We start from the raw sequence: 26607 nt of genomic DNA on the forward strand, positions 1-26607 counted from the left end.
CAAATGTCTGTTCAATTACAAAATCATGGAAACTGCCTTTAACAACATTTCTGTCTATACACATAACCCAAGTATTTTAGGGGCAAAATCTGGAGGTCTCTGATTCGGCCCCAAACTGAATCCATTATATTTCAGTCACATTGAGATCAGTTTCTCCTGGTCCTCAGCCAGATGGCATTTGGTTGAACCTAAATGAAAGTCATGCCAGTGGAAAGGCAGTGGTCTGAGGGAGAGTCCTCGAAGAGAAGGGGGAGGTAACATTCATTAAGCAATGAATTAAAATGCCAGATTCTGCATTGTGCAATTTTATTTCCTTTATCATTTTTTAACAGAAGAAATGTGTGGAAAATATATTGCTATTCCCAGTTTATAAGAAATAAAACTTGAACTCTAGTCCAAGGTTTTAAGTATCAGAACTGGAATTAGAATCACTATTTGTCCAACTCCTCAAACTCTTATTTCTACTATGTTCAAGGACCCAATGACAGTTCTTTGTAAAGAAAAGATAATTGTGTAATATATTAACTTAGGTAAGTGTTAGGTAGTTAAATTACCTTATTATTAAAATAACTTAATATTAAGTAGGTACTGTGTTAGGTATTTAAATTAACTTGTTAATAAAATGACTTAATTATTATGGGCATACCCATTAGGTTCCAAATCTTATTTCTGAGTCCAAGAATAAGAAACATTGAATAAGGATAAACCTACAATGTTTAACACAAAGCCACCTGTTCTGTGGTCATTTACAATAACGTGAATTAGTTGAACTGTATAGCACATGGGGCTAAACAAGGCAAAGTCACCACTATGCTCTCCATCAGAGCAAGGAAACCTCACTCCAGCTCATGCCCACAGACTGCTCCTTGAGCAAGTCCGGCCATCTCACATATGTAAACCTTCATTTACAAGCTGAGCGGAATAAAGAAACCATGTCACCACCACTAAACTACAATTCAAAGGACTTCCTCACTTAGGTGGTTGAGCAGCAGCAATAGTGTAATAGTACGACTACTGATAAAATCAATTAACTATATGCATTTTTGCACATGTAATATGGTCTGATTCCAAAGCACAATGCTAAAGGAAAGGAATGGGTATATTTGGTTTTTTAATCCATTCGGTAGATGAGAGGAAACATGTGCAGTATAGGAACTGGTATTTTTGTGAAAATGCACTTACTAGGAAAGTATTCAGTCATTAACATAATTACTGAGGCTTACTAGATTAATTTGCACATGATTTGGGCATTGTTTATAGTTGCTGGAAAGAGTAGGCTTCTTCTTAACAATAATTGCCTTAATTTCCATAATTTAATACTCATCTATTATCTATGTTTGATCAATCGAGGAAGGCCACTTACGTACATTAAATGTCAGGGAGGGATATAAGAAATACTGTGGCCTTAACTCACCCTTTCCCTTCTTTATCTTAAATTTCAAAATAAATGCCACACTTTCTCTTGAACTTATCTTGTATCAAACAGCAGTAACTGACCAGGATTTACATTTGAAGTTTGTTGCAGAATTTGATAGAATATATACCTAAAACATTTAAGTCTACATTCTTATCCCTTCTTCCCATGCAGCAAATATGCATATTCTTAGCTATCAGATGGTGCATGGAATTGGGGAAAGGTTATGAATTTGAGAAAGCAGCCATTTGAATTTGCTAGTAATTCAGATAATCCCAATTATTAATTTATTCTCCAATATTTTGGAATATGAGAAACCCCAAGATTATAGTTGTATTTTTAGTATCTGTTTGAGAAACCATGTATTGGGTCATGATTTCAGGATCCCAGGAGTCCGCAGTCCATGTTAGGGGAACTTGAGCTCACGGGCATCCAGTTACTTCCAGGTCTCAAGGCTTCAGGGTTACATCAGGACTGGGCCAGACCTCAGGAGACCTCCTGTGATTTGAAGGGTTGCTGAATCTCTTCCCAGTTTTAAGCAGTCCTAGAAGCTTCCTGGAGGAGGGCTGGTTGGCATGGGGCCTGTTTGCTTGAGAGTTGTCATCCCATCTGGGCTTGAGGGCCTGCTGGGCTGGGGAGTGTGTTGAATCATCCAAACCAAAGCCCTTAAGGTACTGCACTTCCCACAGGGGCATACGATCTGATACGGCTCCTCAGTGTTTTTCAAGTTGCTCCAAATGATGCCTGTTGAATTAGGCTTTCTGTTCTGCAAAATGCCAACAATAGCCTAGAATCCTCCAACCCTAAACCTTCTAAGCTAAGTCCTGGGGTATGCCAACCCCGGAGTAGTTGTTTTTATGCCTGTCCTTTAGTACCAGTGATAAAGACGGACAGCAGCCATTAAGAGAGATATGGGTTCAAATTCCAGCTTCTACTCACACCCCAGCTATGAGACTTAACAAGCTGCCTTACTTGCCCGAACCTCAATTCCCCCATTTTAAAATGAGAATAAATGCCCATATCTCACAGAATATGGAGAATCATCAAATGACAAGATATATGTAAACACACAGAAATCACTCAGCACTAATATTAAGTAGTTGTTACTATTACTGATATTGACATTTTTGCATAAGAGAGGCTTATTTTATTCATCTTTAGTGATTTAAATACATTTTGGAATGAGTCAAATGTTTTTAATATTCTTAATAATGTGTTGCTTATGTAGACACTTGTGATTTTAATGACAACTTTACTGTGGGTTAAAATTGAATCCGTTATTATAATTTCTACTAGTCTGTGTATTATTAGAGAAATACATCCTATAGGTCTAATCTCCAGATATCAAAATCTATCTGAGATAAGGAGAATTAACTCAATATTTTGAAGTTCCTTCTGACTTTATATCAAACACTGATAAATGAGAAAACAACATGGAGAGATTATTTTTTATTAAGGTTTTCTGTAAGGGCCTACTGAAATAATTGCGTATGTTCATATTTTTTAATATACCACCCATCAATAATTGTCAACTATAAAAAATACTAGCTTGTAAGTCCCATCTTGAGCAGATACAAAGCTGAATTTTCCTTTTTCTTAAATTGTCTTAGATGATGGAGGAATCTGGAATGTGCACAGTGCCTGGTGGTTTGGCCAGAGTGAAGAAACAATTTGAGAAGGACAAATTTGCTGCTTCTTTTAATACCTTGTCTCAGTACCAACACCAGCACCACAACAGATCTGAGCAGGTAATGCGACTGCAGGTAATGGATAAACCACATACGGTCGAGTGCTCTCATTTCAGTGCCAATGCAGAAAGCCCCGTTTGGTGGTACATTTATTTTCATTACTCATTAACAAATATTGTAATTTTAAGATGCTTTAGAAAATCATCTTTAAAGCATATCAATGTATTGATTTACTTACTTGGAGCATTTTGTCATATTTCTAGTGAACCATGCTGGAAGATTTTTCTTCTCAGCTTCTAAAGTTTCAAACATAAATAAAAATTAAATAGCCTGGGTTAGTCAACAGGTAAATAGAAATGTTGAGAGTCACGTTTATATTGGGCCTCTGCTTCTAGATTATAATTCATGATAAACTATCTGCTGGTTGTTTGCATAGATCAAATGTTAAGCATTATTTAGCTGATCATTGTGGTGAGTTTTCTGTTTTCTTTAAAATCATCAAAAATTGAATAGTGGAACCCAGATGTTACATAAAACTGCATAATGCAACTTCTACATTTGATCTTATATAAAAGATTTTTTCCCCCATTTCATTCCTCCATTACCATATATCACCAAATATTGTCATGGGTTATAATGATTTTTGAATGTGAGAATCTCAGTAATAAAACCCATTAGACTGAGCTCGGCACTTTGAAAAATAGTAATTGCACTGTAAACAGCTGTATTTAGGTCCATATTTTCCATGAGGAAGAGAGTAACTGGGGTACTTCTAAAATTTTGTAATGGAAAATAAAAGGTAGTTTTTTGTTTGGTTGGTTTTTGTTTTTAAAAAAAGTCCCTAAGATATTTGGAGTTACTTAAGTTTTTAAAATTAAGGCAATTGTGTGGTATAGTATGGGTGGGAGGAGGAAGAGGAGGAAGTATACCAGATAGGATGATTAAAAATCTGATATGTGAAATAGTATTTGTTTTCTTTCTCTGGATTTGTCTGAAAAGTATAAACTGTACAATATAAATAGCTCAATGAATTTATAGTAAGATTTATTTTAACTTTGCCCAAAGGAAACAAAACGTAAATAAGAAATTACGACTGGATATACTTGTGGTCTGATACATAGCTGTTGCAACAACATAGGAGTCTTTAAGTGAGTCAGTGGTGTGTTTGCTTGAAACTGGTCAACAATACAAAATGTTGTTAGTTATCCTTAATAAATTAAGTAACGAATTCCACATAGAAATCTATGTATGTACAGATCCTTTGTTTTGCGGGGAGACATTGTGATAGAGTGTAAGGGCGATGGGACTTGTAGATCTGAGTTCAGAGGCCACTTCTGCCACCTACCGGCTGAGTGACATAGACACAAGGCCACCTTCATGGCGCATGGCCCTGGGTAGCACTCAGGGCCCCATTCTCAGAAGGGCCTGGCACTTAGCTTAATGCTTTGCTATCATCATCTTGAAATTCTTAATAATTTTGAACAAGGGACCCAGGTCTGGCATTCTCATTTTGCACCAGGTCTGGCAATTTATGTAGTCAGTGCAACACAGACCAAATTCATCACCCCTCAACTCTCAGTTTCTGATTAAGATCAGACAACTGATTAGGGATTTGTCCATTTCATGAGGTTACTGTGGAGGTCTAATATGACGTAGAGCAGTTTCTGTGAAAGTATTTCATTATCCATGAAACTCGAAATCAATTAGGACTCTTTAATTGCAAGAGACAGAAAGCCCAACCAAAAGGAACATTGTAGATTCACAAACATGCAGTCTTGTGGAAGGAGATTTGGTGTCAGCTCTAGTGGTTTCCTGGAGCAGCTGGCTTGTACCAACCCTCCGGTTATTAAATGTTTAGGAATGTTGCAAACCAGATAATGGCATGTTAATAGCTTGAAATCCACCACAGTGAGAATGTTTGAAATCGAGAAATTGGCAAATACAACAAATCAGGGATATTCTTTCTTTCTCTTTCTTCTTTCCTTTCCTTCTCTGCTTTTTCTCTTTTTTCCTTGAGAACCCTTTATTAAATATGTATTTCCTTACCATTAATGTAAAGGCTCAACATATGCCGCTAGCATAATAGCTAAGAGCATAGAAACTGGAGCCAGATCACTCGCATCCAAATCCTTTCTTCTTCATCTGTTAGTGGCGTGACATTAGGCAAGTTCCTTAGCTTATCTGTGCCTCAGTTTCCACAATTATAAAGTCAAGATCATAACAGTACCCACCTCATAAGTTTGTTAGGAGGATTAAATGGATTATATTTGTAAAGTGCTTAACACTGTGCCTGTCCCATTGTAAGCAATACACAGTGTGTGTTTTTAAAAATAATAATAATAATATCACCTTAAACATATTTCTTTTTTTTTTTAACCTCACTTCTTCTGGGCTGCTCCCATTCTCACCGAGGTTTCCCCCCAGATTGTAGCGAAAAAGATACAGAGGAAAAGATCCTTTTCCCAGAAGTTTCAGTAACAAGCCTTCTTACTGCATCTAATTGGCTCTAAATGGAACACTCATGTTCTTCCTAGAACTAATTGCTACAGCCGGGGGACACTGATTGGCTGAAGCCTCTATACCTGTTGGGCTAAGTGGGAGTTCTCAGCACTCAGTTATCAAGGGAGAATAAATGGATACTGGGTAAAAGCAAAACCAACAGCAGCAACATACGAAAGTTATATATATACACACACACACATACACACACTCGCTCACGCACACACCTGCTATAAGCTCCTTGTGAATGTAATCTATTATTATAATCTATAGGTCCTACTCTGGAACATGAAATATTAATGTATATGAGTGTAATAAATAAAACCATACTAGAAGTCTATCTGCAGGACCCTGGGCCTGTAGTAACCTCTCTGAACTTCAGTTTCATTATCTACGTGTGGACATGCTAATAATGCCCAACAATTCCATGAGGAATGACTAAGCCTAGGTCATAATGCCATGTAAGATAAATAATATATAAAGGAAACATGTTAGAATAAACTAATAAATATCTTTTATTGAACTGTATGCTGAAGTTTGTGGGAAGATGAAAGAAAAAAAGTCATCCGTAACTTAGAAAATGAAATGACTAATTTATAATCCTTATTAGAAATTTGAGATACATGTCAAATTTGGTTATAGAGGGGAAAAAGAAAAAATCTTGTCTTCGATACTCACTTAAACTTTTAAAGCTATTAAATGTGTTCTAAAATTTGCTTCTCTTATCAGCGGGGATTGAGGATGTTTACAGGTAGAGGCGGGTAGTTAATTCTGTTTTACCTAAGCTGTTGTCCATCCAGATGGTGTTTTCGGTCTTCGCTTGTTGAAAGTACTTGAGATTTATCTCTCTGCTAAGTCTGCCCCCGGCCAAAAAAAAATTTATTTTGTTAATATATAAAAATTAATATTCATTTGAAAATCAAGTTTAATTAGAGTTAAAAGAAAGAACATTTGTTTTGAATTTCTGACAATATTTAATGTCACAATTAGTAATAATCGTATAAGGTGTAATAATTAAGTTCAATCTGCCTCTCTCCTTTCTAATATACTGAAGTCAGATGTTTCAGGGTAATTAGCTATTTGGTAGTCGTTTGGGAGATGAGCAACGGGGCTAGACATGTTTTGGAAATTAAGCTATCTCTCAGGTTCAAGGTCCCTCTGTCTGCTGATTGATCAGACTATTTTTTCAGACTGCCTTTTATTCAAAAAGAGGTTCTGAAATAGGAAAAAAGGAGGTATAAAATATAGGAGCTTTCATTTAAAATCTGAGATAATGTCCTATTTATATATTCTAGACTTGTCATGCTTTGTGGTTCTGCCTGTTGAAGTTACAGCGGCATCACCGCTAGCCTGTGGAGCGTGCTTATGGAAATTAGAAAAAGCGGCCACTCTGGACCATCAGAGCCACTGGGCCAGGGAGGCATGGGGCGAGGCTTCAGCTTCTTAAAAGAATGTGTTGGGGAAATGTTATTTAATCTTTTCCCAAATTCTTAACAGGGTGCCTTGAAAGAGACAGCAGAAGGTATTAGAATACATGTGTAATTGATGGGAGACTGCCATCGTCTCTTTTCTGAGTTCATGTTCACTTGCTCATACTATGGTTTCTGTGTTTTCAAGACTTTCCTTTTTTTTCTTTTTAAACGGCTTTATTGAGATATAAGTTGTATACCGTAAAAGCCACCCATTTTAAGTGTACGAGGCAGCGGCTGTGCAGTGCATTTACAAAGTCGTGTGTCGTCACTGCCGTCCAATGCCACAGCGTCCCCTTCACCCCAGAGTTAAACCTTGGACCCATTAGCAGTCCAAGACATTCCTTTTTGTGCCATATTTTCACACTCAGGGTTTGACCTTCATCTTCTCATAGGAATGTTTTTGTTTTCTTTCCGCCATACTTACGGCGTCCTGAGTAGCTCTTCGCTTATTAATTTTGAAGTCCTGGAAGCCTGTACTCTTCTGGGATTGCTTGGTTTGGGTTTTTTTGTTTTTGGGGTTTTTTTTTCCCCCTAAGTGTCTTAAGTGGGAAGGAGCAGATGGAGCTCCACAAATTTGGGAAGTAATCGGTGCCATACAGCACTTAGGCAATTGCTTTTATGTGAAAATGGCTGCGCTGAATCCATGTCAAGAGTGTAAAGCTTTCCTGACCTTCACTCCCGGCAGCCACCTCTCATGTGGACCCAGAGGAAGCTGCGAGACAGCATGTATCTGCATCTATCCGCTGTTTCAAACGTCTGAATGTAAACATTAGCACTCTGGAAAATTACGTGGATTTGAAACAATCCCTAGACAATTTTGGGTTGATAGAAAACACTTTTGACAGCTTGTGACAGATATAATCTGACATCTGTGTGTTTTAGACTCTTTAGAGGTGACCCATAATTATTTTCTAGCAGACTAAACATATTTTTTTTTAAAGATTTTATTTATTCGACAGAGATAGAGACAGCCAGCGAGAGAGGGAACACAAGCAGGGGGAGTGGGAGAGGAAGAAGCAGGCTCATAGCGGAGGAGCCTGATGTGGGGCTCGATCCCACAACGCCGGGATCACGCCCTGAGCCGAAGGCAGGCGCCCAACCGCTGTGCCACCCAGGCGCCCCCAGACTAAACATATTTTTTATCAGCGAAATGTCCACATTGCAAAGCACTTCTCATGTAAGCACTTTAAACCTACCTTTAGCTTTGTGCCGCGTACATAATTCTTCAAGGTCATAGCTTTCTATTAACAGCCCCAACCTAACCTAGATCTCCATGAACAGATAAGCTTGTGGTCAAAAGCGTGTCTCGTATTGTCTTTTAATTGTGTATACTGTTTTTTTAATGACGCTTACGACTTAAAGTAGCGTCACTCAAACGGGAAGCTCGAGCGGTGGTTAGGCCTGGTAGCTCCAAAGCCAGACAGCCCGGGTTACAATCCTCTGAGTTAGCCACCTGATCTCTGTAAAATCAGGATGAAGTAACAGGTGTATTTTAAGAATAAAATAAGATGGTCCATGTAAAATTGCGACTGAAATGTCTGATATCTATGAATTGTTCAGTAAACACCAGCTATTATCATCAACAGTATTGCCACTAAAGCTAAGAGAGCATAATCAAGTGGTAATTATTCTCAGAGGAGAATATGATTCATAAACATTTTATGTTTATGTAAAAAGACAAAGAAGGATAACATTGCTCTATGCCTCACACCTCACACACCTCACCTTTTTTTTTTCTTTTTCCAGTTCTTTGGCCCTTAGAGACAGAATCATTTCCTAGGAGTTCATTAAGTAATTAAAGATTAGTTTAAAATCAACATCCCTCTGAATGCTTTGGGCATCTCTTGTTCTGGAGGAGTCAGTAACTTTAGTGCATATTTTAAAAATTCTAATAGCAGGTCTCCCTTTGAGGAAAAAGTGCTTAACCCCAGCTCTAGGAAATGACAAGATGGGGGGCTCTCGGAGAAAGCCAAAGAAAGGAATACGTATAGGATGTACTTTGCACAGGGACACTGCAGCCCTGGGATGCCATTATGAATAAAAGCATGTTTTTCAAGTGGGAGCAAATGAATAACATAGCATTTGCTTTTGAAGACTGCTGTATTCACAGTATTGTGACATGATGTACTGAGAGGAAAATATAATTAATATATGAATTGAATCAGGCAAGAGAGAAAAAAGCCTACCCTGCTCGAATAAATGAGGAGAAGAGAAAGAGTTGAGGCAGTGTTGAATTTTTTCCATCTCCTGCAAGTGCTGTGGCTTCTTAGCTTGTTTTAGCTGATGTGTGGAAGGGAGAGAAAAACATTTGTAAGGGGTCGGACCTACCTTGTGACATTTTCTGGTTTGTGCTTCGAAACAATGAAGGTAAAATACATTCCTCCAATTGTCTGAATAAAATACAGTGGTTTTTTTTTTCAACATACAATGCTAATATGTACAAATACTAAGAAATAAGGGCTGCTGTTTGCCAGAGAACCGTTTCTTTTCCTGACACCAGCCAGGGAATCATCCTGACCTTTCTCCAGATAGGCCAGCAAATACACATAAATTTCCCACAGACCAAACCATTTAAACCATCTTCTACAACTCTTTCTCAGGACCTATAGCGAGTGAGCGTTGGTACTGAAAAGAACACAATAAGATTAATTTTTGAATGCTGACTCAGAATCAGAAGACGAAGAGTTTGCTAAATAAAGCGAGCAATAAAACAATGGCCTCAACCAATTGAGATCTGTAACCCACTAAAAGCCAGACCTGCACAAGCTGGTTTATGCAGAATTCAGTTCACTGGAGTTATTTATTAACCAAAACATCCCAGTTCCTGACGCCATACAGCAAACCAGCTTTGCTCGACGCTGATAACTCAGTTTCCTTTTCAGTTCACCAAGAAGTAGAAATGCAAACTTTGATTCATTTGTGGGCTTGGAGATGCACATTTGATAAACCGACTGTTTCACCTCTACTTTTACATTCAAAACGATCTCTGTTATGTTCATGATTGGCCGTTTCGTGACTGCTTTTCACACCTGTGCCCTGGCCATGGCTGCCTTGCCACCTTGTCACAGGTGACCTTCCCATTAACTCAGTCTCCATCTGTGTCTCTTCTCTTCCTATCCATGTCTATCTTCCTATAGCTCTGTAGGTCTTGGGGGCAAGTCCATACTTTTTGTTCTAGAGAAATCAAATCGAAAAGAATTATATTTTGTAAAAACAATTCCTTCTCAAGTTGCAAGGTAAATTAACTGCAGTTAGTACTGCTCGCACCAACTATAATGAAAACAAAAGCAAAAACACGAACTAAACTCCGTAAGAAATTGTATTTTTCAGGATGAAAGAAAGGTTTTCCTACCGGCCCCAACAAACCCTGCTTCCATGATAGCCTGCACGAGCCTGGTTTTTCTAGAAGTATACCCCACACTCCTTATGAAGCCCCTACTCCGTGCTTCTACCGAGGCGTCCCTGTTTGGGGTACAGCAGTGTAGTGGTGGTGGGTCTTCAACAAGTCCTCTGGCTACCGGTTTCTACATCACCCGGAACCAGAAGCAGGACAGCTTTTAAGAGCCCTTGACTCATCCCCTCGTAGCTCTTCTCTGACGAGATACGGATTTAGAATCAAACCATTCTCCCTATGAGGATGAGACATGGAGTCTCTGAGGGAACTCAGGTCCCCTGAGTCACCTAGGGCCTCAGTAAGGTTGGATCCTCAAGTGTAAGTTAATACGCTGGAACTCCCCAGGCAGCCCGGGTCATTCTGATGAAATTGTTCTGGCATGTGGCCAGGGACGGGGGACTGGTACGGCTCTCTGGGAGATCCTGATGTGCAGCAATGAACACAGCAGTGCAAACCTGAGCCAGGATTTGTTAGTTCAGAGATGACCGCTTCTCTGACCCTCTTAGCTTCTCATCAAGACTTCTCCTCTGCCCACCTCAGTCTTCTGCAGTCTGATAGCAGGCCCTCCTGTTTATATTGACATTTCTCTTTGGATGCCTATTATCGGTCAAAGAATAGAGCAGGGACTGTGGAGAACAGAGAAAGAGCGAGCTTAAGGAAATTATGGTGAATATAATAAATGTCAATCAGCCAAACAACCAATTTAGTGGTACCCCCAAGCCCAGTGAGCTCCTTTGTTAATTTCAGACACTATTGAAATACTGTTATTTGTATATATGCAAAGATATATTTAAATATTAAAAATAAACTAAATAATTTAATGATATAAATTAACTAAGGAAAGATACATCAAATTTTTTAAGGTAAGCCAATTAGAATAAAGGTAAACTAAAAAAATGAATGAATTTATTAGCTTAGGCCACACAAATGTACCAGTAATTAACAAAAACTGAGATTTAATTCCTTATTATTATAATCTTTGATCAAAAAAACTTTAATTTTATGGGATTATACAGTCTGTACACCTAATGTCTCTTGAGTTTGTACCTTTGATATTTCTGTACAAATATTATTTTCGGAAAGACACAGGATTTAATTATAAAGTGATCACCTTTATTAAATAACATAGTAAACCTGCTCATAGTCACTTGGCCCTTTCCTTAACTAAACCAATGTGTGTGCTTGCCCCAAGACATAAGGTGTGCCCATTAAGTGCAATTAAGACTAACGTCTGTGATCAACTGACGTCAGTCATTTGCATTACTTTGGAGCCACACACTCTAACTCACCATCTCAGATGTCCCCAGGTCAAGTCCAAGGTAATTGGCTAACTGCCTGCTGAGGTGTGACCATAAAGTCTTAGTCATGGTCTCTTTGCAACTTCCAATTTCAGCTTCTTTCTGCAGAATCTGTTGGTGTGTGAGCTCTCCTGCTAGTGCTTGGAGAGATTCACTCCTCCCTCCCCTGGGGCAGCACGTAGGACACTGCAGTGCATCATTATAAATGGAAACTCATTCTAACCCCACACTCGGAAGACATTGGCAAAATGTTTGCCTTGGTCCTTTGTGGAAACGGTCTTCTTGGTGAAATAGTGCAGTCTGTCCAGTGCATGCATTCAGCCTGGGCTCCTTAACTATGCTGTTAATAACTAAATGAGCTAATCTGCCTGGTGACTTGGAAGGGTTGAGAAATATTATCCTATGAAGGGTGCCCTGGCACTATTTCTCAGGCTGTCAGAGCCTCCGGGGTTAGTACAAAAACCCCTAAGTAAGACTGAGTTGCAGCACGGATGGAAGTGCTTTCAAAAACTCCCGAACTGGTTGCTGTTCTTTCTACGATTCATCTTACTCGTGCTCCAAAATAGAATTTGTAGGAGCAATGTTTACCCCAATTATTGGAGTACCACTACCACAGCTTTTCTTCTTAATGGTATTGTGGGTTTCTGTAAACCTATTTGTTCTTATAGAACCCATTTTCAATTTCATTTGCAGAAGACAAGTGCGCTTACAGATACACCCTTCACACCTTTCAAGTAAAATGAATTGGGATTGCTTTAGGGGAAAAGGAGTGGTATTGTTGGCTTTTATCTCAGAGCCCAGGGTTGTTGAGAGAGTGTCAACCGGACCCTTCCCACAAAACACAAAATCAGCGCCCAGAGTTTCATATTCCCAGTGATCCCCAAAAGTATCTGATGTTGATGAAGATGTAAAACAGACATTGGGACATGATGGGATTTTATGTCATCTTGTATGGGAGGTGGGAGCCACAGAGGGAAAACTGGAAGAAGGAATGCATTGATATAGCCCCTCCTTCAATTTGAAATCTCATATTAGTTTAAAAATAGAAATGTGCTCTTTGTATAATTATACTTAATAGAATTCTCAAATATAGACACAATACGTTATACTAATTAAAGTTGCTTTACTTTTGAATTGTTAGAATGGCAAGCTGGGGGATTTTAAGTTCATAGACTTTGCTAGTTTTAGAGGAGCAACGAAAATTTTAACAAAAGAAACCTTAACATTACAGAATCATTATGCTTGTAGATATTAGTAGAAGCTGCAAAATGTTTTTTCTATGGTTACTTTTATGAAAATGGGTGTTTTCTGTAAGCACTTGACATAAGATAGGTAGTATTAGTTCTTTCTACTTCTTCTGCATCTAGTATTTCTCAAAACAAACCCATCCTCATGGGTCTTTGAAAATTATTAGTTTGAGACACGTTCGTCTATTCTTTGCATGTTCATTTATTAGTTTGCATATTACAAACAGATTAGCATACTCCCCACCTCCCCCCCCAAAAAAAACCTGGGAAAATACAAGGCCTGCGAAAAGGAAGAGACATTAGAGCATTCTGACCTCAGCACCATTCTATTGCAGAGATAGCTGTCTGGAATATTGCTTGGGAAATTTATTTTTTCCAGCTTCTATGCAGGTCTTAAGATCACAGCACATGGAATAAGAGTACATCTTCTTCCAACAGCCTTTTCGTGTGCTTATTCTTTATCCCTCTCTGTCCAGAGTCACTTACCATGGTAAGGAGCACGTTATTATTCATCTCTTTAGGAACCAGCTGAGGCTACTTCATTTCCTACCCCATCAGGACAAGGCCCATTATATACCAGCCACCAGATTGATACCAACAGGGGGAGCCAAGCGCTCAATCTATCTTCCTTACCCTGGGGGAAATACCAGAGTGCTAAAGACAGCCTCCTGCTATGGCATTTGAAATTCATTCCGGTCTTCAGGGTACAAATTACAAAACTTGAATACTAGAATTCACATCACACGGTGTTCAGAAATATTTCAGGGAGATTTGGGGGATATTTGATGAAGTTGGCACTTTAGGCTGGGGTTCAGTTTGTGAGCCTTTTATCATAAATATTTTGTGCCATAATTCTAAAAATATCAACAGTTCCCCCCAAATCATATTGCCTTTTTTTTCTTTTGGAGGATTAAAAAAGGAATTTTCTGTTCTTCCCTCACTCCTTTTCCTCCATGTCCTTATTTTTCTAGGCCTTTTGCATTACTAGAGGGAATTATCATAATGACAAAGTATACCATCAAGTGTGGGTACAGAAAATAGACAAAGAAAAGAAGCAATAATTTGCTGGGGAGGAAGGAGTGTGGAAAAAACTATGCATGAGAGAATTATAGACACATACAGAACTACTTTTTCTATATCAGAACCAAAAGCAAATATGTTGATTTGTTCCTATAAAAATAGTGGTGAGACAGACAATATCTTTTCATACAAAATGCAGGTTAAATCATTTAATAATCATGGGCTCTGTGTTTGACACTCTCAGTATAATCTCTCTTCTTATAATCTTGAGATATGTGATCAAATATTTATCTGAATGTTTATCTGAATATTTGAAGAAAGTTCTAAAGACCTATCATTCCTTTTTATCAATTCCTGTTTGAATCTCATCTGCTCTGATTCATCCTTAAAAAACAAACTAGATCTGCAGTTATGGGTAGGTTTTCTGTCCTTTATAATGCACTGGTAGTGATAAGCTTAATTGGGAAGATATCCATTACAGATCAGAGAGTACATCCTTAAATTTCATTTCATCTGATTTTTTTCTATAAATCAAAAGGAGTTAAATGGCTCATTTTTTTGTTAATTGCTGATATATTTTTTTATGTAAAATGAAACTATGTAAGCATATATTTAAAGCAATAGTCCTTGGTCCTTTTTAGTAAGAACCTCTTTTCGATTTTGAGACCTCTTGAACTTCTGGCATTGATTTTTTGTATTTGTCAAACCTTTGCACTTCATGACCAATATTATATTGATAGAAAAGATGTTTCACTGAATCACCAGCCCTAAAAGAAAGAAAAAAAAATGTGTAGTTACCTGCTCTAGTAGTGAAAACAATATTGTAGTGAAAGACCCAGTGATTTTTAAAGAGTTAACGCACAATACAAATCACTGCACGTGATTATTAATTTTTGGATTCTTTGAAGGCATCTCAGAATTGTGCTGTTCTTCAGTATATTTAACTGGTTGAAGATAATGGCTCTCCTTTTTCTTGTCCCTACCTTAAGCACACTCTAAGCACATAATAAGTGCACGGTCAATACGTCACTTACAGCTTTTAGGTGTTAATAACATTGGTTCAAAATAGGGGCTGATGGAATTCATATGAAAACATTATATTCATGGTATATGTTTGCTGTTTTTAAAATCTTGCATATCATTCTTCCTTCAATCCCTTTTATGTGTAATCAACATGTGGAATTTTAGAATGATAGAGTTTTAAAGAAATTAGACATTATACAAGTATGAAGAGCCTTCTACGTTTCCTGATGCATACAACACTCAATCCATGGTAGCCCTTCATATCTATCTCCTTCAATGCTTCCCCACTCTCTGTCCCTGCAGATTACAAATGGGGATTTTAGTGAGACTGAAATTAGTTGTAACTTATTTACTTGATTTCTCGCTGAATTGATGACAAACTCCAGCTATAATCTAATATCCCTGTCTGCCACTTCAATCTCTTTTCATTCCCCATGTTGCTAGTAGATACATTCACCAGTAAAACTGCACCTAGTTACCCTTTTATTTTTCCCCATTTTTGCTTATTTTGAAGAAAACCCAAGTGATCAGAATAATTCATTTGTAGCCATAATTGATAATTACACTGCCTTCTTTGCACAGATAATCTTGAAATGGTTGCATCAGAGCCAAATCTATTTTATTGTGTTTCTTCCTTCTGTTTGGATTTTATATAAAGATTCAAAATGTCATTCCTCCCAATGAACAAGACTGATGGCCATAGAGACTCAGAAGGACAGTAAAAGAAGGAGGAAGTTTTGTATAAGAGGAACTCTTATCCGACCTCTTAGCAGGCAAATTGTACTGTCTCAGTGTCTTCCTACATGTACTTGTAATGTCACATGGAACATATGTTGCCGAGAAATATGCCCAAATCAATTCCATTATAAGACATGAATAGTGTTTTCTACCATGTTTTCTGTTGTCAAACAGAAACCTTTACTTATGCTTTTAGCTGGTTTCCATTTGGTTAAGAAGGCCTCAGCATTATGAATAATACTTTTTTAGCAGGGGTAGTGGGCACTTCTCATTCTTTTTCACATTTGAAACTCCTTCTATATTGGGAACTCCTCTATGCAATGAGCAAAATCAGCCTCCATTAGGAGAAGCTGCAAATACCACACACTTGTTTTCCTAGACTTCCTGGTATCTAGGACCCAGACTTACGAACTAGGTTGTACTAATAGACACTCCCAACTCAGACTTTGCATAAAGAAATGATGAAATGACATGAGAAGCAGGAACTATGTGGAATTAATCTTAATTATGACTGGTGGCAGGAGATTAGCAACATCCAATTTCAAGAAATAACTATTCTAGAAGCAACATCCATTATATAGTATTGATAGCTTCAGCAGTGAATGTGTGTCTGTGTCAGCAGCATGGGTGCATTCACCAGATGGTTCTGCGGCATTATTCAGCTCTGTTACTGACTACAAAACCTCCAAGTCTTATTTTCTGGAATCCTGGAGATTCCATGAATTCCACTCCCCACCTCTGCCACCCAATGTCTCTTTAACAAATTACCTTTACTGTTTAAATCACTCAGACTCTGATGCTTGAAAATAGGATCTGTGACTGGATAAAAAAAAAATATATATATATATATATATATATATATATATATATATATATATGTAATATACAATCTTAACATTCTTAATTTATTGTCTAATTGATAGTCATACAACAGGACTTTTAGGAAAGAGTAAGTGTGGGAAGAAATGCGTAATTGTAGATTAAATCACTATCAACTGACTGTTCACTAGGTATTAGTTTATGAGAGATGAGCTAGGAAAACTGAATAGGTGATCATAAAGCCACTCTCTGGCCAGGTCTCTGTAGAGTATTTCCATGTCCTAGCAGCCAGAATGATTTGGAAGGGTCATAATATGCACAGGCACCTTTTTGCTTATCTCTCTTTCAATAAACCCCCCCAAATCCACTACTTCCCTGGTGGAGAAAAATGTATGTATTAGAACTTGTTTCTTCTTTGGTTTCTGGGCTTAGTTCTATAATGAAAAATTCATGGTAAAGTTCAATGGTAAAATTCATAGAGCCATAGATGATCTACTTTCAGCCCGTCTTTTTTTTTTTTTTTGCTTTGCTTACTGTGTAAATAGCTGACACAAAGTAAATGTGCAATGAATATCTGTTAAGTAAAGATAGCAAACACTAATGTAGCACTTATGAGCCAGGTGTTCGCTTATATTAACTTACTTCCTCCTCATAATAACCTTCTGACATAAGCACTGTTATTATTTCCTGATTAGTCCTTTTTATTTGGGCGGGTGGGGAGAGGACAAGAAATGGACACATTGAAGGGTTAAGTAACTTTCCCAAAGAAAGTGAGCAGAAGTGATCCCAATTCAAGAAGGATGACTCTGGAGTCTACTTATTTTTTTTTTTATTCAGCTGATAGTCATTAAGCACCCACCATATGTCAGGCACAAAAATTCAATGATGAGTATATTATTTTGCCCTCAAGGAGCTCACTATATCAGAGAAATAGACATATAACAAATATAATTAAAGTGTAATTATTCTATGATAGAAAATATAAATGAGGTTTGTTGGGACACAAGGAGGTGATAAACTTTACTCTGAATGAAAGATGGTCAGGAAGACATCTGAGAGCAGAGAATGTTCCAGCTGAGATTTGAAATAATTTTTCATGAATATAGAATTGCATTCTAGGCAAAAGGAACACCTTATACAAAAGGTAAAATAGTATATTTGTGAATATAGCACGGCAAAATTGAGGCATGAAGCTGGAGATGTAAGCAAAGCCCAGATAATAAAGAAAATTCTATATTATGTTAAAGAACTATTATTTTATTCTAAGGCAATCAGGAGCCATTGAAGAAACGTTTTTAAATGAGAGAGTAAGATGAACAGATCTGCACTTAAGAAAGATGTTTCTGGCTCTATAGTGTTGAAATAAAGGGGGTCATATTTAGATGGTAGAAGAAGAGTTAGGAGACTGAAATAGATGAAATATACAAGGACTTACATGGGTCAGAAGTTTAAGGTAAAGAGAGCATTGACTCGAGAGATAATTAAACATAGAATTGCCAGGGCTTATAAATCTATTGCTTATTGGTAAGGAAGGGGTGGTAATGAAGAGGTAGAATTCTTCTGTCTCTCTATGTTGGTTTGCATTAATTAACATAAGATACATGTAGCCTCTGGTTTTCTTTTTCTTTAAAATATTTTCATTCTTCTTGCAAGCATTTTATTTGTAATAGCGGTGTTCCTTGAGACTCAAAGTTTTAGCCTCTTTTATTGTGCTTTTATGTTTATTTATATCCTTGTGCCACTTTGGTTTTAAGATGCTTTATGTCTATGTTGGATTGAAATATTGTATACGTATGTATATCTTTAACACACATCTACATAAAACTTCTAGAGGGCATCCTTTACTGCAAATTGAATGTTTTTATGTATCCTGCTTTTTTAGTTTGTCAAATAAATATTGTTCTTTATATAACTAATACGTTTGATGGCCCAGTTGAGAGTGCATCTTTTATATGTTCCTTTTATGAATCTTCGGCATTTTTGGATGCAGGGATATGGCTCCATAAATAATATTTTTTGGAAAGAAGAGGACAGTCAGAGTTCTAGCAGTTAAAGCTGACATGGCTTATTCAGAAACCTCTTTTTGAAGTCAAATATTTCTACTTTAAAATCAAGTATTTTTTATTAGAAAAGATAAGTTTTGCTCTTAGCAGCTAAATAAGACCAAAGCATAATTATTTTCAGTGAAAAAAGTTGAAATTAATTGAGTAATAATACTTCTCTCAGAGATTTATGTAATAAAACTACTTAATTCATGTACCTGTATTTATTACAAATCTTGCGTCAAGAGAATTTCAAGCTGAGCTTTTTTATTCCATTAAATATATATGTATATATTTTTATATATTGCACAGATCCAGAGATAGACAGATGGATAGATAGATGATTGATAGGCATTTAAGTAGATTGAGATATAATTGTAGAATCTTTTGTTAAAACAATTCTGACAATGCCTAGTACAATGTGATGGAGGTAGTTGTTTGGTACTTAGGAGCTGTTGGTTGAATAAATACATAAGTGAAGCTATGTAAGAGCACTTATGTTTAGGGATGCAATGATTTCAAAGGAAAATGTCATCACATTACCTTTTTAAGTTTCTTTTAATGTTTTGCATCATCAGTCTCTTCGGATCTGACAAGCCAACTAGTACATGCTCATAGCTTTACTATTGAGTCAAATAAAAGTGGAGGCTTCACTTCTGAGTATATTGAGTTATACAAAGAATCAGGACTTGCAATCACCTTGATTCTGCTTTCCCCTTGACATCGTTCCCTATTTGTATAGATTAAAAATTAGGATAAAGTATTGTCTTTCACTGTCATCATAAATAACTTAATTTCTTCATGTCATAGTAATTCTGCTCAATGCATTCTGCTGTTTCTAGATGATGCTTGACAACACTTCAATTTCGTCACTCAATGAAACCAATTCACTAAAAAAAAAAATACAAACTGGTCCGTTTAGCACCATGAAGATCTTTTTTTTTTTAAGATTTTATTTATTTATTTGAGAGAGAGAGAGAGCATGAGCAGGGAGGAGGAACAGAGGGAGAGGGAGAAGCAGACTCCCTGCTGAGCAGGGAGCCAGACACACAACTCTCCATCCCAGGACCCTGGGATCATGACCTGAGCTGAAGGCACGCCAGCACCATGAAGATCTTTTTATAAAAAGGCTATTTGAAAATATATTTTTCTGTTTTGAAAGGTTCTTTCCCTTTGTGTATATTTGTTGTCTTTGTGCATTTTTGGTTTCTTGGTACAGGCTTCTCCTCCCTCTGATGATGCCACTTACTCCTCGTAGCATCACCGCACTGCCCATATTCATCCATAGATGTTCTGATCCCTTGCAATGTTGTCAAGAGGCCTCTTTCTGAGAATACTGTGTAAAGTGATTGACATGTTATTGTTATACACATCAGCTTCAGTAATTTCACCAACCAATTATGAAATGTTCAGTATCAAAGACTGTTAGCTAAAATACCAAAAAATAAAAACCATAGGATTGTGTGGAAAAATTTTAGAATCTCAATTTTTAAACTAGATTTAAAATTATAAAATTTTCACACTCTTGGAAAAAATGTGACTATTTGCCCATGCACTTAACTCCTTGATATTTAAGGCCAGCGGTGTAGGGGGGTGGGGGGGAGTCATCTATCTGCCAGGATGCTAAACATTGAGATTTGAAGATGCATGAGTTCAGTTAAATGAGAGGTTCATATTATCAAATAATGATTGTGAAATGTGTTAAGTAGATAATAAAGATGTGTACTAATAGGATGGGAATATGACAACAACAAAAAAAGAAGCAGGAATAAGTAACTCTCTATAGAAAAGTCAGGAAGGTTTTAAACAGAAAATAATTTTTGAGGCATGATTTCAAAAATGTATAGTGAATGTAGAAAAGCCTTAACCTGAAGCTTAAACCCTAGGGAAATCAAATTTTACATTATAAATTTTTAAAGAAAATTTTTAGAAAATAAAGAAAAAAACCCATGGCAAAAGAAACAGGTTTGAATTTGAACATATTCAAATCTAGAGAAACACAATATATTAACCAGAAATCGTTACGTTCATCACTTAAAAGAAAGAACTGCTTATTCTTTCAAACCTTGAATCTGCTGACAGTTTTGCTAACATAAATAGCACATTTTTGGCATTGTTTATGTCTGTTTGACAAAGATGCAAATAGCATTAATACAACATAACTATTTCTAGTTTTATTAAAAATGAGATTAGTGATGGGTAAAATAGCTGAATTATTGACATGGAGCATGAACTGTTTTTTCCATTGTAGTGAGGCAGTTACCACATACTATTCTGCCAAATTTTTATCACATGTTTTTCTATTGGGTATACTTCTAAGAATCACAATCATAGTGAGTCACCATAAAAAAAATTGGTCCTCTTCTTTCCTTACTCATTATGCTAGAATGAGTTTGAATTTTTATTGGTAGAAATGTACAACGCCTTTTCCTGTAATGATAATAACAATGGCAAGTTGGGTAGGCAGAATGTGAAGTCTTTCCTGTGGTGGAGAAAACTTCTTAGAAGTGCCTATCAAGGGTGCCTAGGTGGCTCAGTCAGTTAAGCAGCTGCCTTTGGCTCAGGTCATGATCCCAGGGTCCTGGGATTGAGTCCCGCATCGGGCTCCTTGCTCGGCGGGGAGCCTGCTTCTCTCTCTGCCTGCTGCTCCCCCTGCTTGTGCTTTCTCTCTCTCTCTCTCTCTGATGAATGAATTGATAAAATCTTAAAAAAAAAAAAAGAAGTATATATCAAGGATAGATTTTTGTAAGATACTTGTCTAACATATGAGCTGACATCAGATCGGTGAGAGCCATACAAACATATTATTATGCGATTGTGGCATATTCTCTCCTTTAGATTCCAATATTAGAGCACATATATATCTGTTTTTCTTCCTATAAATGGATGAATGAGATTTAAAAATAAAAAGACTTTAAGTGTGACTTAGTGACTCACCCAAGATTACGACATACCTAGTAGAGGAGGGAGTTAGGACAAAGTCCCCGTTTCTGACGCCTGGTTGATCCAACTTGTGAACAAAACTGCATTTTGTCTCTTGCAGCTTGAACTACATTTGAATTTAATATTCAAGAACCCATTTTATTAATTGTTTTGTATGAATTTCTGTATGGTGTTCTTGCCAGAATTCTATATTACATTTTATTTGTGTGATTTGATTTCTCCTGAGCATTATGATGATCCATCCTTTTAACTAACCCTGTACTTTGTTGACACCAGCAACTGAAAAGAATGAAAGTCAGATTTAAAATCCAAACTAAACTAGTTGCAAAACATGAAACAGTAATGAGAGAAATAAAATCTTGGCATATTTTAAGACAGACTTTATATAAATTACAGCAACCTGGGGGCAGTAAAATTGATGCATTGACACTAACATACCAAACTAATGCAGTAATTACAGTTCTGTTTAGTAATAGTACGTAAGTAGAAACTTAAAACTCTAAATTTATGTATCCTCATACTGTTTATGTTGTGCCATCTCCTATAAGAAAATATATTTAGATATGATAGGCATGGATTGTTTTTACTCAAGTAGATACATGTTCAGTATAGAATGCCCAGAAAATAACTTTCAAAATATGTCAAAAATACTGTGTTTTACTCCCAATATTTGCATTTGTCTTTCTCAACATACAGATTCGAATCACTAACTCTATTCTTTCAGACTGATGACAGCACCAAGTATAAGAAACTAAAATTTCTATAGGTTCCAGGCAGGTTTTATATAAAAAATGTCAACTTGGTGTTACTTATTAGTGAACGATGGGCACAGTGACCAACTGAAAAGGACATGTCCCAACTAAAAAGGTTGGCCATTACTTTGTTCCAGCAAGCAGCTCACATGTTGGAATATGAACCCAGTGTTGTCAGATCTTTAAAGCTTACAAAAGCAGGCAGGAATCTTGATTTTTGTAGGTATTGACTAATTCCAAATTTACAAACACCAATTGGGCGAAATAAGCATGTCTCTGTGCCATAGTTTGTCACGTGGAACTCTAAGTAGAGACATGATTCTATAGTAATGATCATGGTGCCCTTCAATAAGGACCTTGGTACTGGTCAGGTTCCCACTGTCCTTTACTCTTTCATTGTCTGTTTATTCAGTATCATAAGAGAGCCATAGAATGTTTCCATTGTATCTTTACAGATGGAAAGACTTCTCACAGTTGTAAACAGTTGTCTCGGAAAGAGTTGTTATTTGTGCTCATGCATTTTCAATGATTGTTACTGTTCCCTACAGCCTAATGTTACTGATCTCCTTACATAAAACTTGATTATGCAAAGCTTCCTATTAAATCAAATTTTGATTATTTGAATTTAAAGAAAGGATATGGATTATTTGTTTCCTATACTCTCTCTTGAGAAAGTAAAGTACATGACTTGCTTATTGTTCTATCTCTTTTCCAGGACATTCTCTGGCAAATAGAAAATTGAATGAAAACAATTTATTATAGAAGTTTGCTAGTTTAGTCATCCACTTTTCCTTAGCACAAATTATGTGGCAAGCATGTTATTAAATATCATTTTATACATGTGGATTATTAACTCAGGATAGAAAACCATTCTGCTTCAGGGAAAAAATTACACTGGTATTCAATTTAATGAGATACAATCTACATTTTTTTCAGCTTTATTGAGGTATAGTTAACAACATTATAAGACATTTAAAGTATACATCATGATGATTTGATATATGTATACATTGTGAAAGGATTTCTAGCTAATACATCCAATGAAATATAATCTACATTCTAAAGTATAAACCTATATTTTGCCTTCAATTCTCTGTAGAACTTTTAGAAAGATGCCAACTTTTTTCTTAATTCTCCTTCCTAGAAAAGCGTGAGATCAGATCACACTATATTTCTTGAAGTATATGTCTGACGGCCTCTTGGTTAATCAGAACTTTTACCCCGTATACCAAATACCCTTAGGAGGAAAAAGCCACACACTATAAATCCACTAGCAAAAAAACCCAAAAACAAAAACAAAAAAGTCAAGGTCTCATTAATTAATTTTAAACTTACTGTTGGTTTAAAGGATTAGAATTTGACAGCTCAAAACTATTTAACTTTGTGTAAAAAAAATGAGTGCTCCTATTTGATGAATAATAATGGATCTTTGCTCACCTGACTATTCTCTACAAAGGCAAATTTTTTAAAAATCATATCTCAAAAATAGTGTTTGATGGTCAAGTAGATGAAACTGAACTCCCAACGTCAAACGAGTTCAGATTCACGTGTTCTTAAAGAATCATCTCTTCGTATCCTTATGTTTTGATGTTAAGATTTTTAGCAATATGCCAGCTGACTCATATCAATCAGTCAGTCAGTCAGTCAGTCATATGCTTGTATCACAGCACATTCTATAGTATCAGCAGGACTGGATCACCAAAATAAACAGGGGCTTCAAAGCATCCAGTTCAGCCAGGGTCACCTGTGCTAACTTAACCAAAATCAAAAATAGCCCCACGTGGGAAGGGAGAGAGAGACATGCTAACATAATATGATCTGTTTATATTGGTTATATTTCTCATGTGAACACTGGATGTGTCATCAAACTAGATGGCCAACTTGAAGACTATAGTGTCTTTCTGTAACATGAAAAGTTGGCTTATAAACAGCAAAATATATTTTTTTCATCAAGGATTTGCATTTTCTTCTTGAGGTATCTTTCTCATGTTGTTGATTACTAAGGGCAGTAGGCAGAATAATGGCTCCTGAAGATATCTATGTCCTAATTCCCAGAATCTGTGAATATATAAATTACATGGCAAAGGAGAATTAAGAATGCAAATAAAATTACAGCTGCTAATCAGCTGACCTTCTGACAGGGAGAGAATCCTGGATTATCCAGATTGGCCCAATACAATCACAAGGTTCCTTAAAAGTGGAACAGGGAATTGGAAGAGAGAATCAGAGATGGTAGTGTGAGAAAACCTCAGCCTGATAGAAGAGTGGGGCCATGAGCCGAGGAAAACGAGTAGTCTCTAGAACTTCAAAAGGCAAGGGAATAGATTCTCCCCTAGAGCCTGCAGGAAGGAATACATACCTTCTAACACCTATCAACACCCCCAGTCAGGGCTTCTGACCTACAGAACTGTAAAATATTAAGTTTGTGCAGTTACAAGGCACTAAGTTTGTGATAATTTTAATTTTTTCATTAATAAAAAAAGTTAAAATTTTTAGACTTTTCTTAAAACATTGTATATTTCTTTATTCATTTATTTTCAGGAGGTAATCCACAGCAGCCAGGTCGACATTTCAAGAAGCAGCCAAGAAATGGAAAGAAATGAACAAGAAGCTTCCAAAACACACAAAAGTGATGTTCGTGGAACAGAAATGGTAACTACTTAGAACTACCTAGAAAAACAATACTTTCCAAACAGTTTATAAACCTGTGTAGAAATTCTGACCTCGTTGTAAGCAGTTGCTTTTAATGTCCTTTATGTGTTTAATACTAATACATATCAGTGTCTATTTCCACACTTAGGAATTGACATGCTTAGAAAAATAAAATGAGCATCCTAAAAATATAAGTGTACTTTAGATGTTAATTCATATATATCCTGTTATAGCAGGAGCCATGCATTAAAATAAGGGATAGAAGTTTAATTAGCATCTCTCAATGTTCACTTGAAGTCTTGAAAGAAAAACATTGTGAAATGAAGAATATATGTACAGTACTAAGATAACTGACTTCTTAAAAACAATTATTTATTTAAAATTATCTTTAAATATAGGCCTCTCATCTTAAAAAGCACACTGAGGGAATAAGCCAAGCTTCTCAGTTCCATCAGTATGTTCAAGAAACAGGTGAGACTTTGTTATTATTTGACCCCAATATACCTTTCTCCTGCTGATGTGTCTGTGTTTGAATGGAAGCCTTCCAAAGCACAATCCCTCCCACTGAATATATTTAGTAACTATGACTCATGGTCCCAAAGGGGACAGAGTAGTATTTCTATATATAATTAGGTTCTGCGTGTGGTAAAAGATGCAATAAGCTTCTAAAATAGTTCACTGCCCATCAGCCTTATGAATTTATCCTAAAAGCCTAGAAGGTGATACGCCAGCCACCTCTGAATTGCTTTTTGCCTCGGGGACCTAGAATAAAACTTAATGTTTATCAAACTCCCTGAGAACAGAAATGTTATCTCGATTGTAATTACTTTTAATAACAGATTTAAACACTTATAAATTCAGTTTTGCAGCCTACAGATATGAGATTAAACTACAGACAAATCTGTGCGAGTTTGCATGAGACCCATACAGGTTGTCTTGCCTATAAAAGGGGAATGAAAAGTTTTGTTGCCTAGAAGAGCTAAAAGGGAAGATTTAAGCCAACTGTAACCCAATCACTACTTGGTTCTATCTATTTTGGCTTTATTTTGGTTTTCCTAAATGAAGTAGGTCTTCCTTTTCTGTTCTTCTGCTGTTCTTTTCTTATTTTATAACTTTTTATTTTTTCCTGAACATGAAGGTAAAACATGCTTACAGAAAACTTGAAAAATATATGCAATTAAAATAAACAACAGTTCCATCACTTATGACTTCCCATCCAGAGATAACCACCCCCACTGTTCTTCCTATATTTCTTGACATACATAATTGAAAAGTGCCATATGTACCATTTTTATTTAATGCACATTGTGAGAAGCTTCCCATAGCATTACAATTTCCTTCTCAAACATAATGTTTATTTGTTATATAACATCCCTGGTATTCTTTCCTGTTTGTAGTCATCGATACACCTGAGGATGAAGAGATTCCGAAGGTTTCAACTAAGTTTTTAAAAGAGCAATTTGAGAAGTCTGCCCAGGAAAAGGTCCTTTATTCTGACAAAGAGATGACCCCAGCCAAGCAGATTAAAGTAAGACAATTTCTCTACATAGAAATATGTTAAGTGTAAAACCAGATGTAAACGCATTTCAAATTATTGAATGTTTGA

The 26607-nt window shown here is 36.5% G+C and overlaps 1 protein-coding gene across 2 annotated transcripts in view; it reads left to right on the forward strand.

The window, feature by feature from the left end:
* Window positions 1-26607, forward strand: part of XIRP2 (xin actin binding repeat containing 2) — a 71392-nt gene that overhangs the window by 26073 nt on the left and 18712 nt on the right. The window contains exons 3-6 of one of the 2 annotated variants that reach the window (XM_087861198.1): window positions 3025-3177; window positions 24891-25001; window positions 25400-25472; window positions 26399-26529. In XM_087861198.1, coding sequence (XP_087717324.1) covers window positions 3025-3177; window positions 24891-25001; window positions 25400-25472; window positions 26399-26529 — 468 coding nt within the window. The remainder of the gene's footprint in view (window positions 1-3024; window positions 3178-24890; window positions 25002-25399; window positions 25473-26398; window positions 26530-26607) is intronic. The other variant, XM_045780463.2, reaches the window with a different exon arrangement.

Source organism: Ursus americanus, chromosome 1 (genome assembly GCF_024610735.1).
Source record: "Ursus americanus isolate L20-20 chromosome 1, mUrsAme1.1.p, whole genome shotgun sequence".
NCBI lineage: Eukaryota > Metazoa > Chordata > Mammalia > Carnivora > Ursidae > Ursus > Ursus americanus.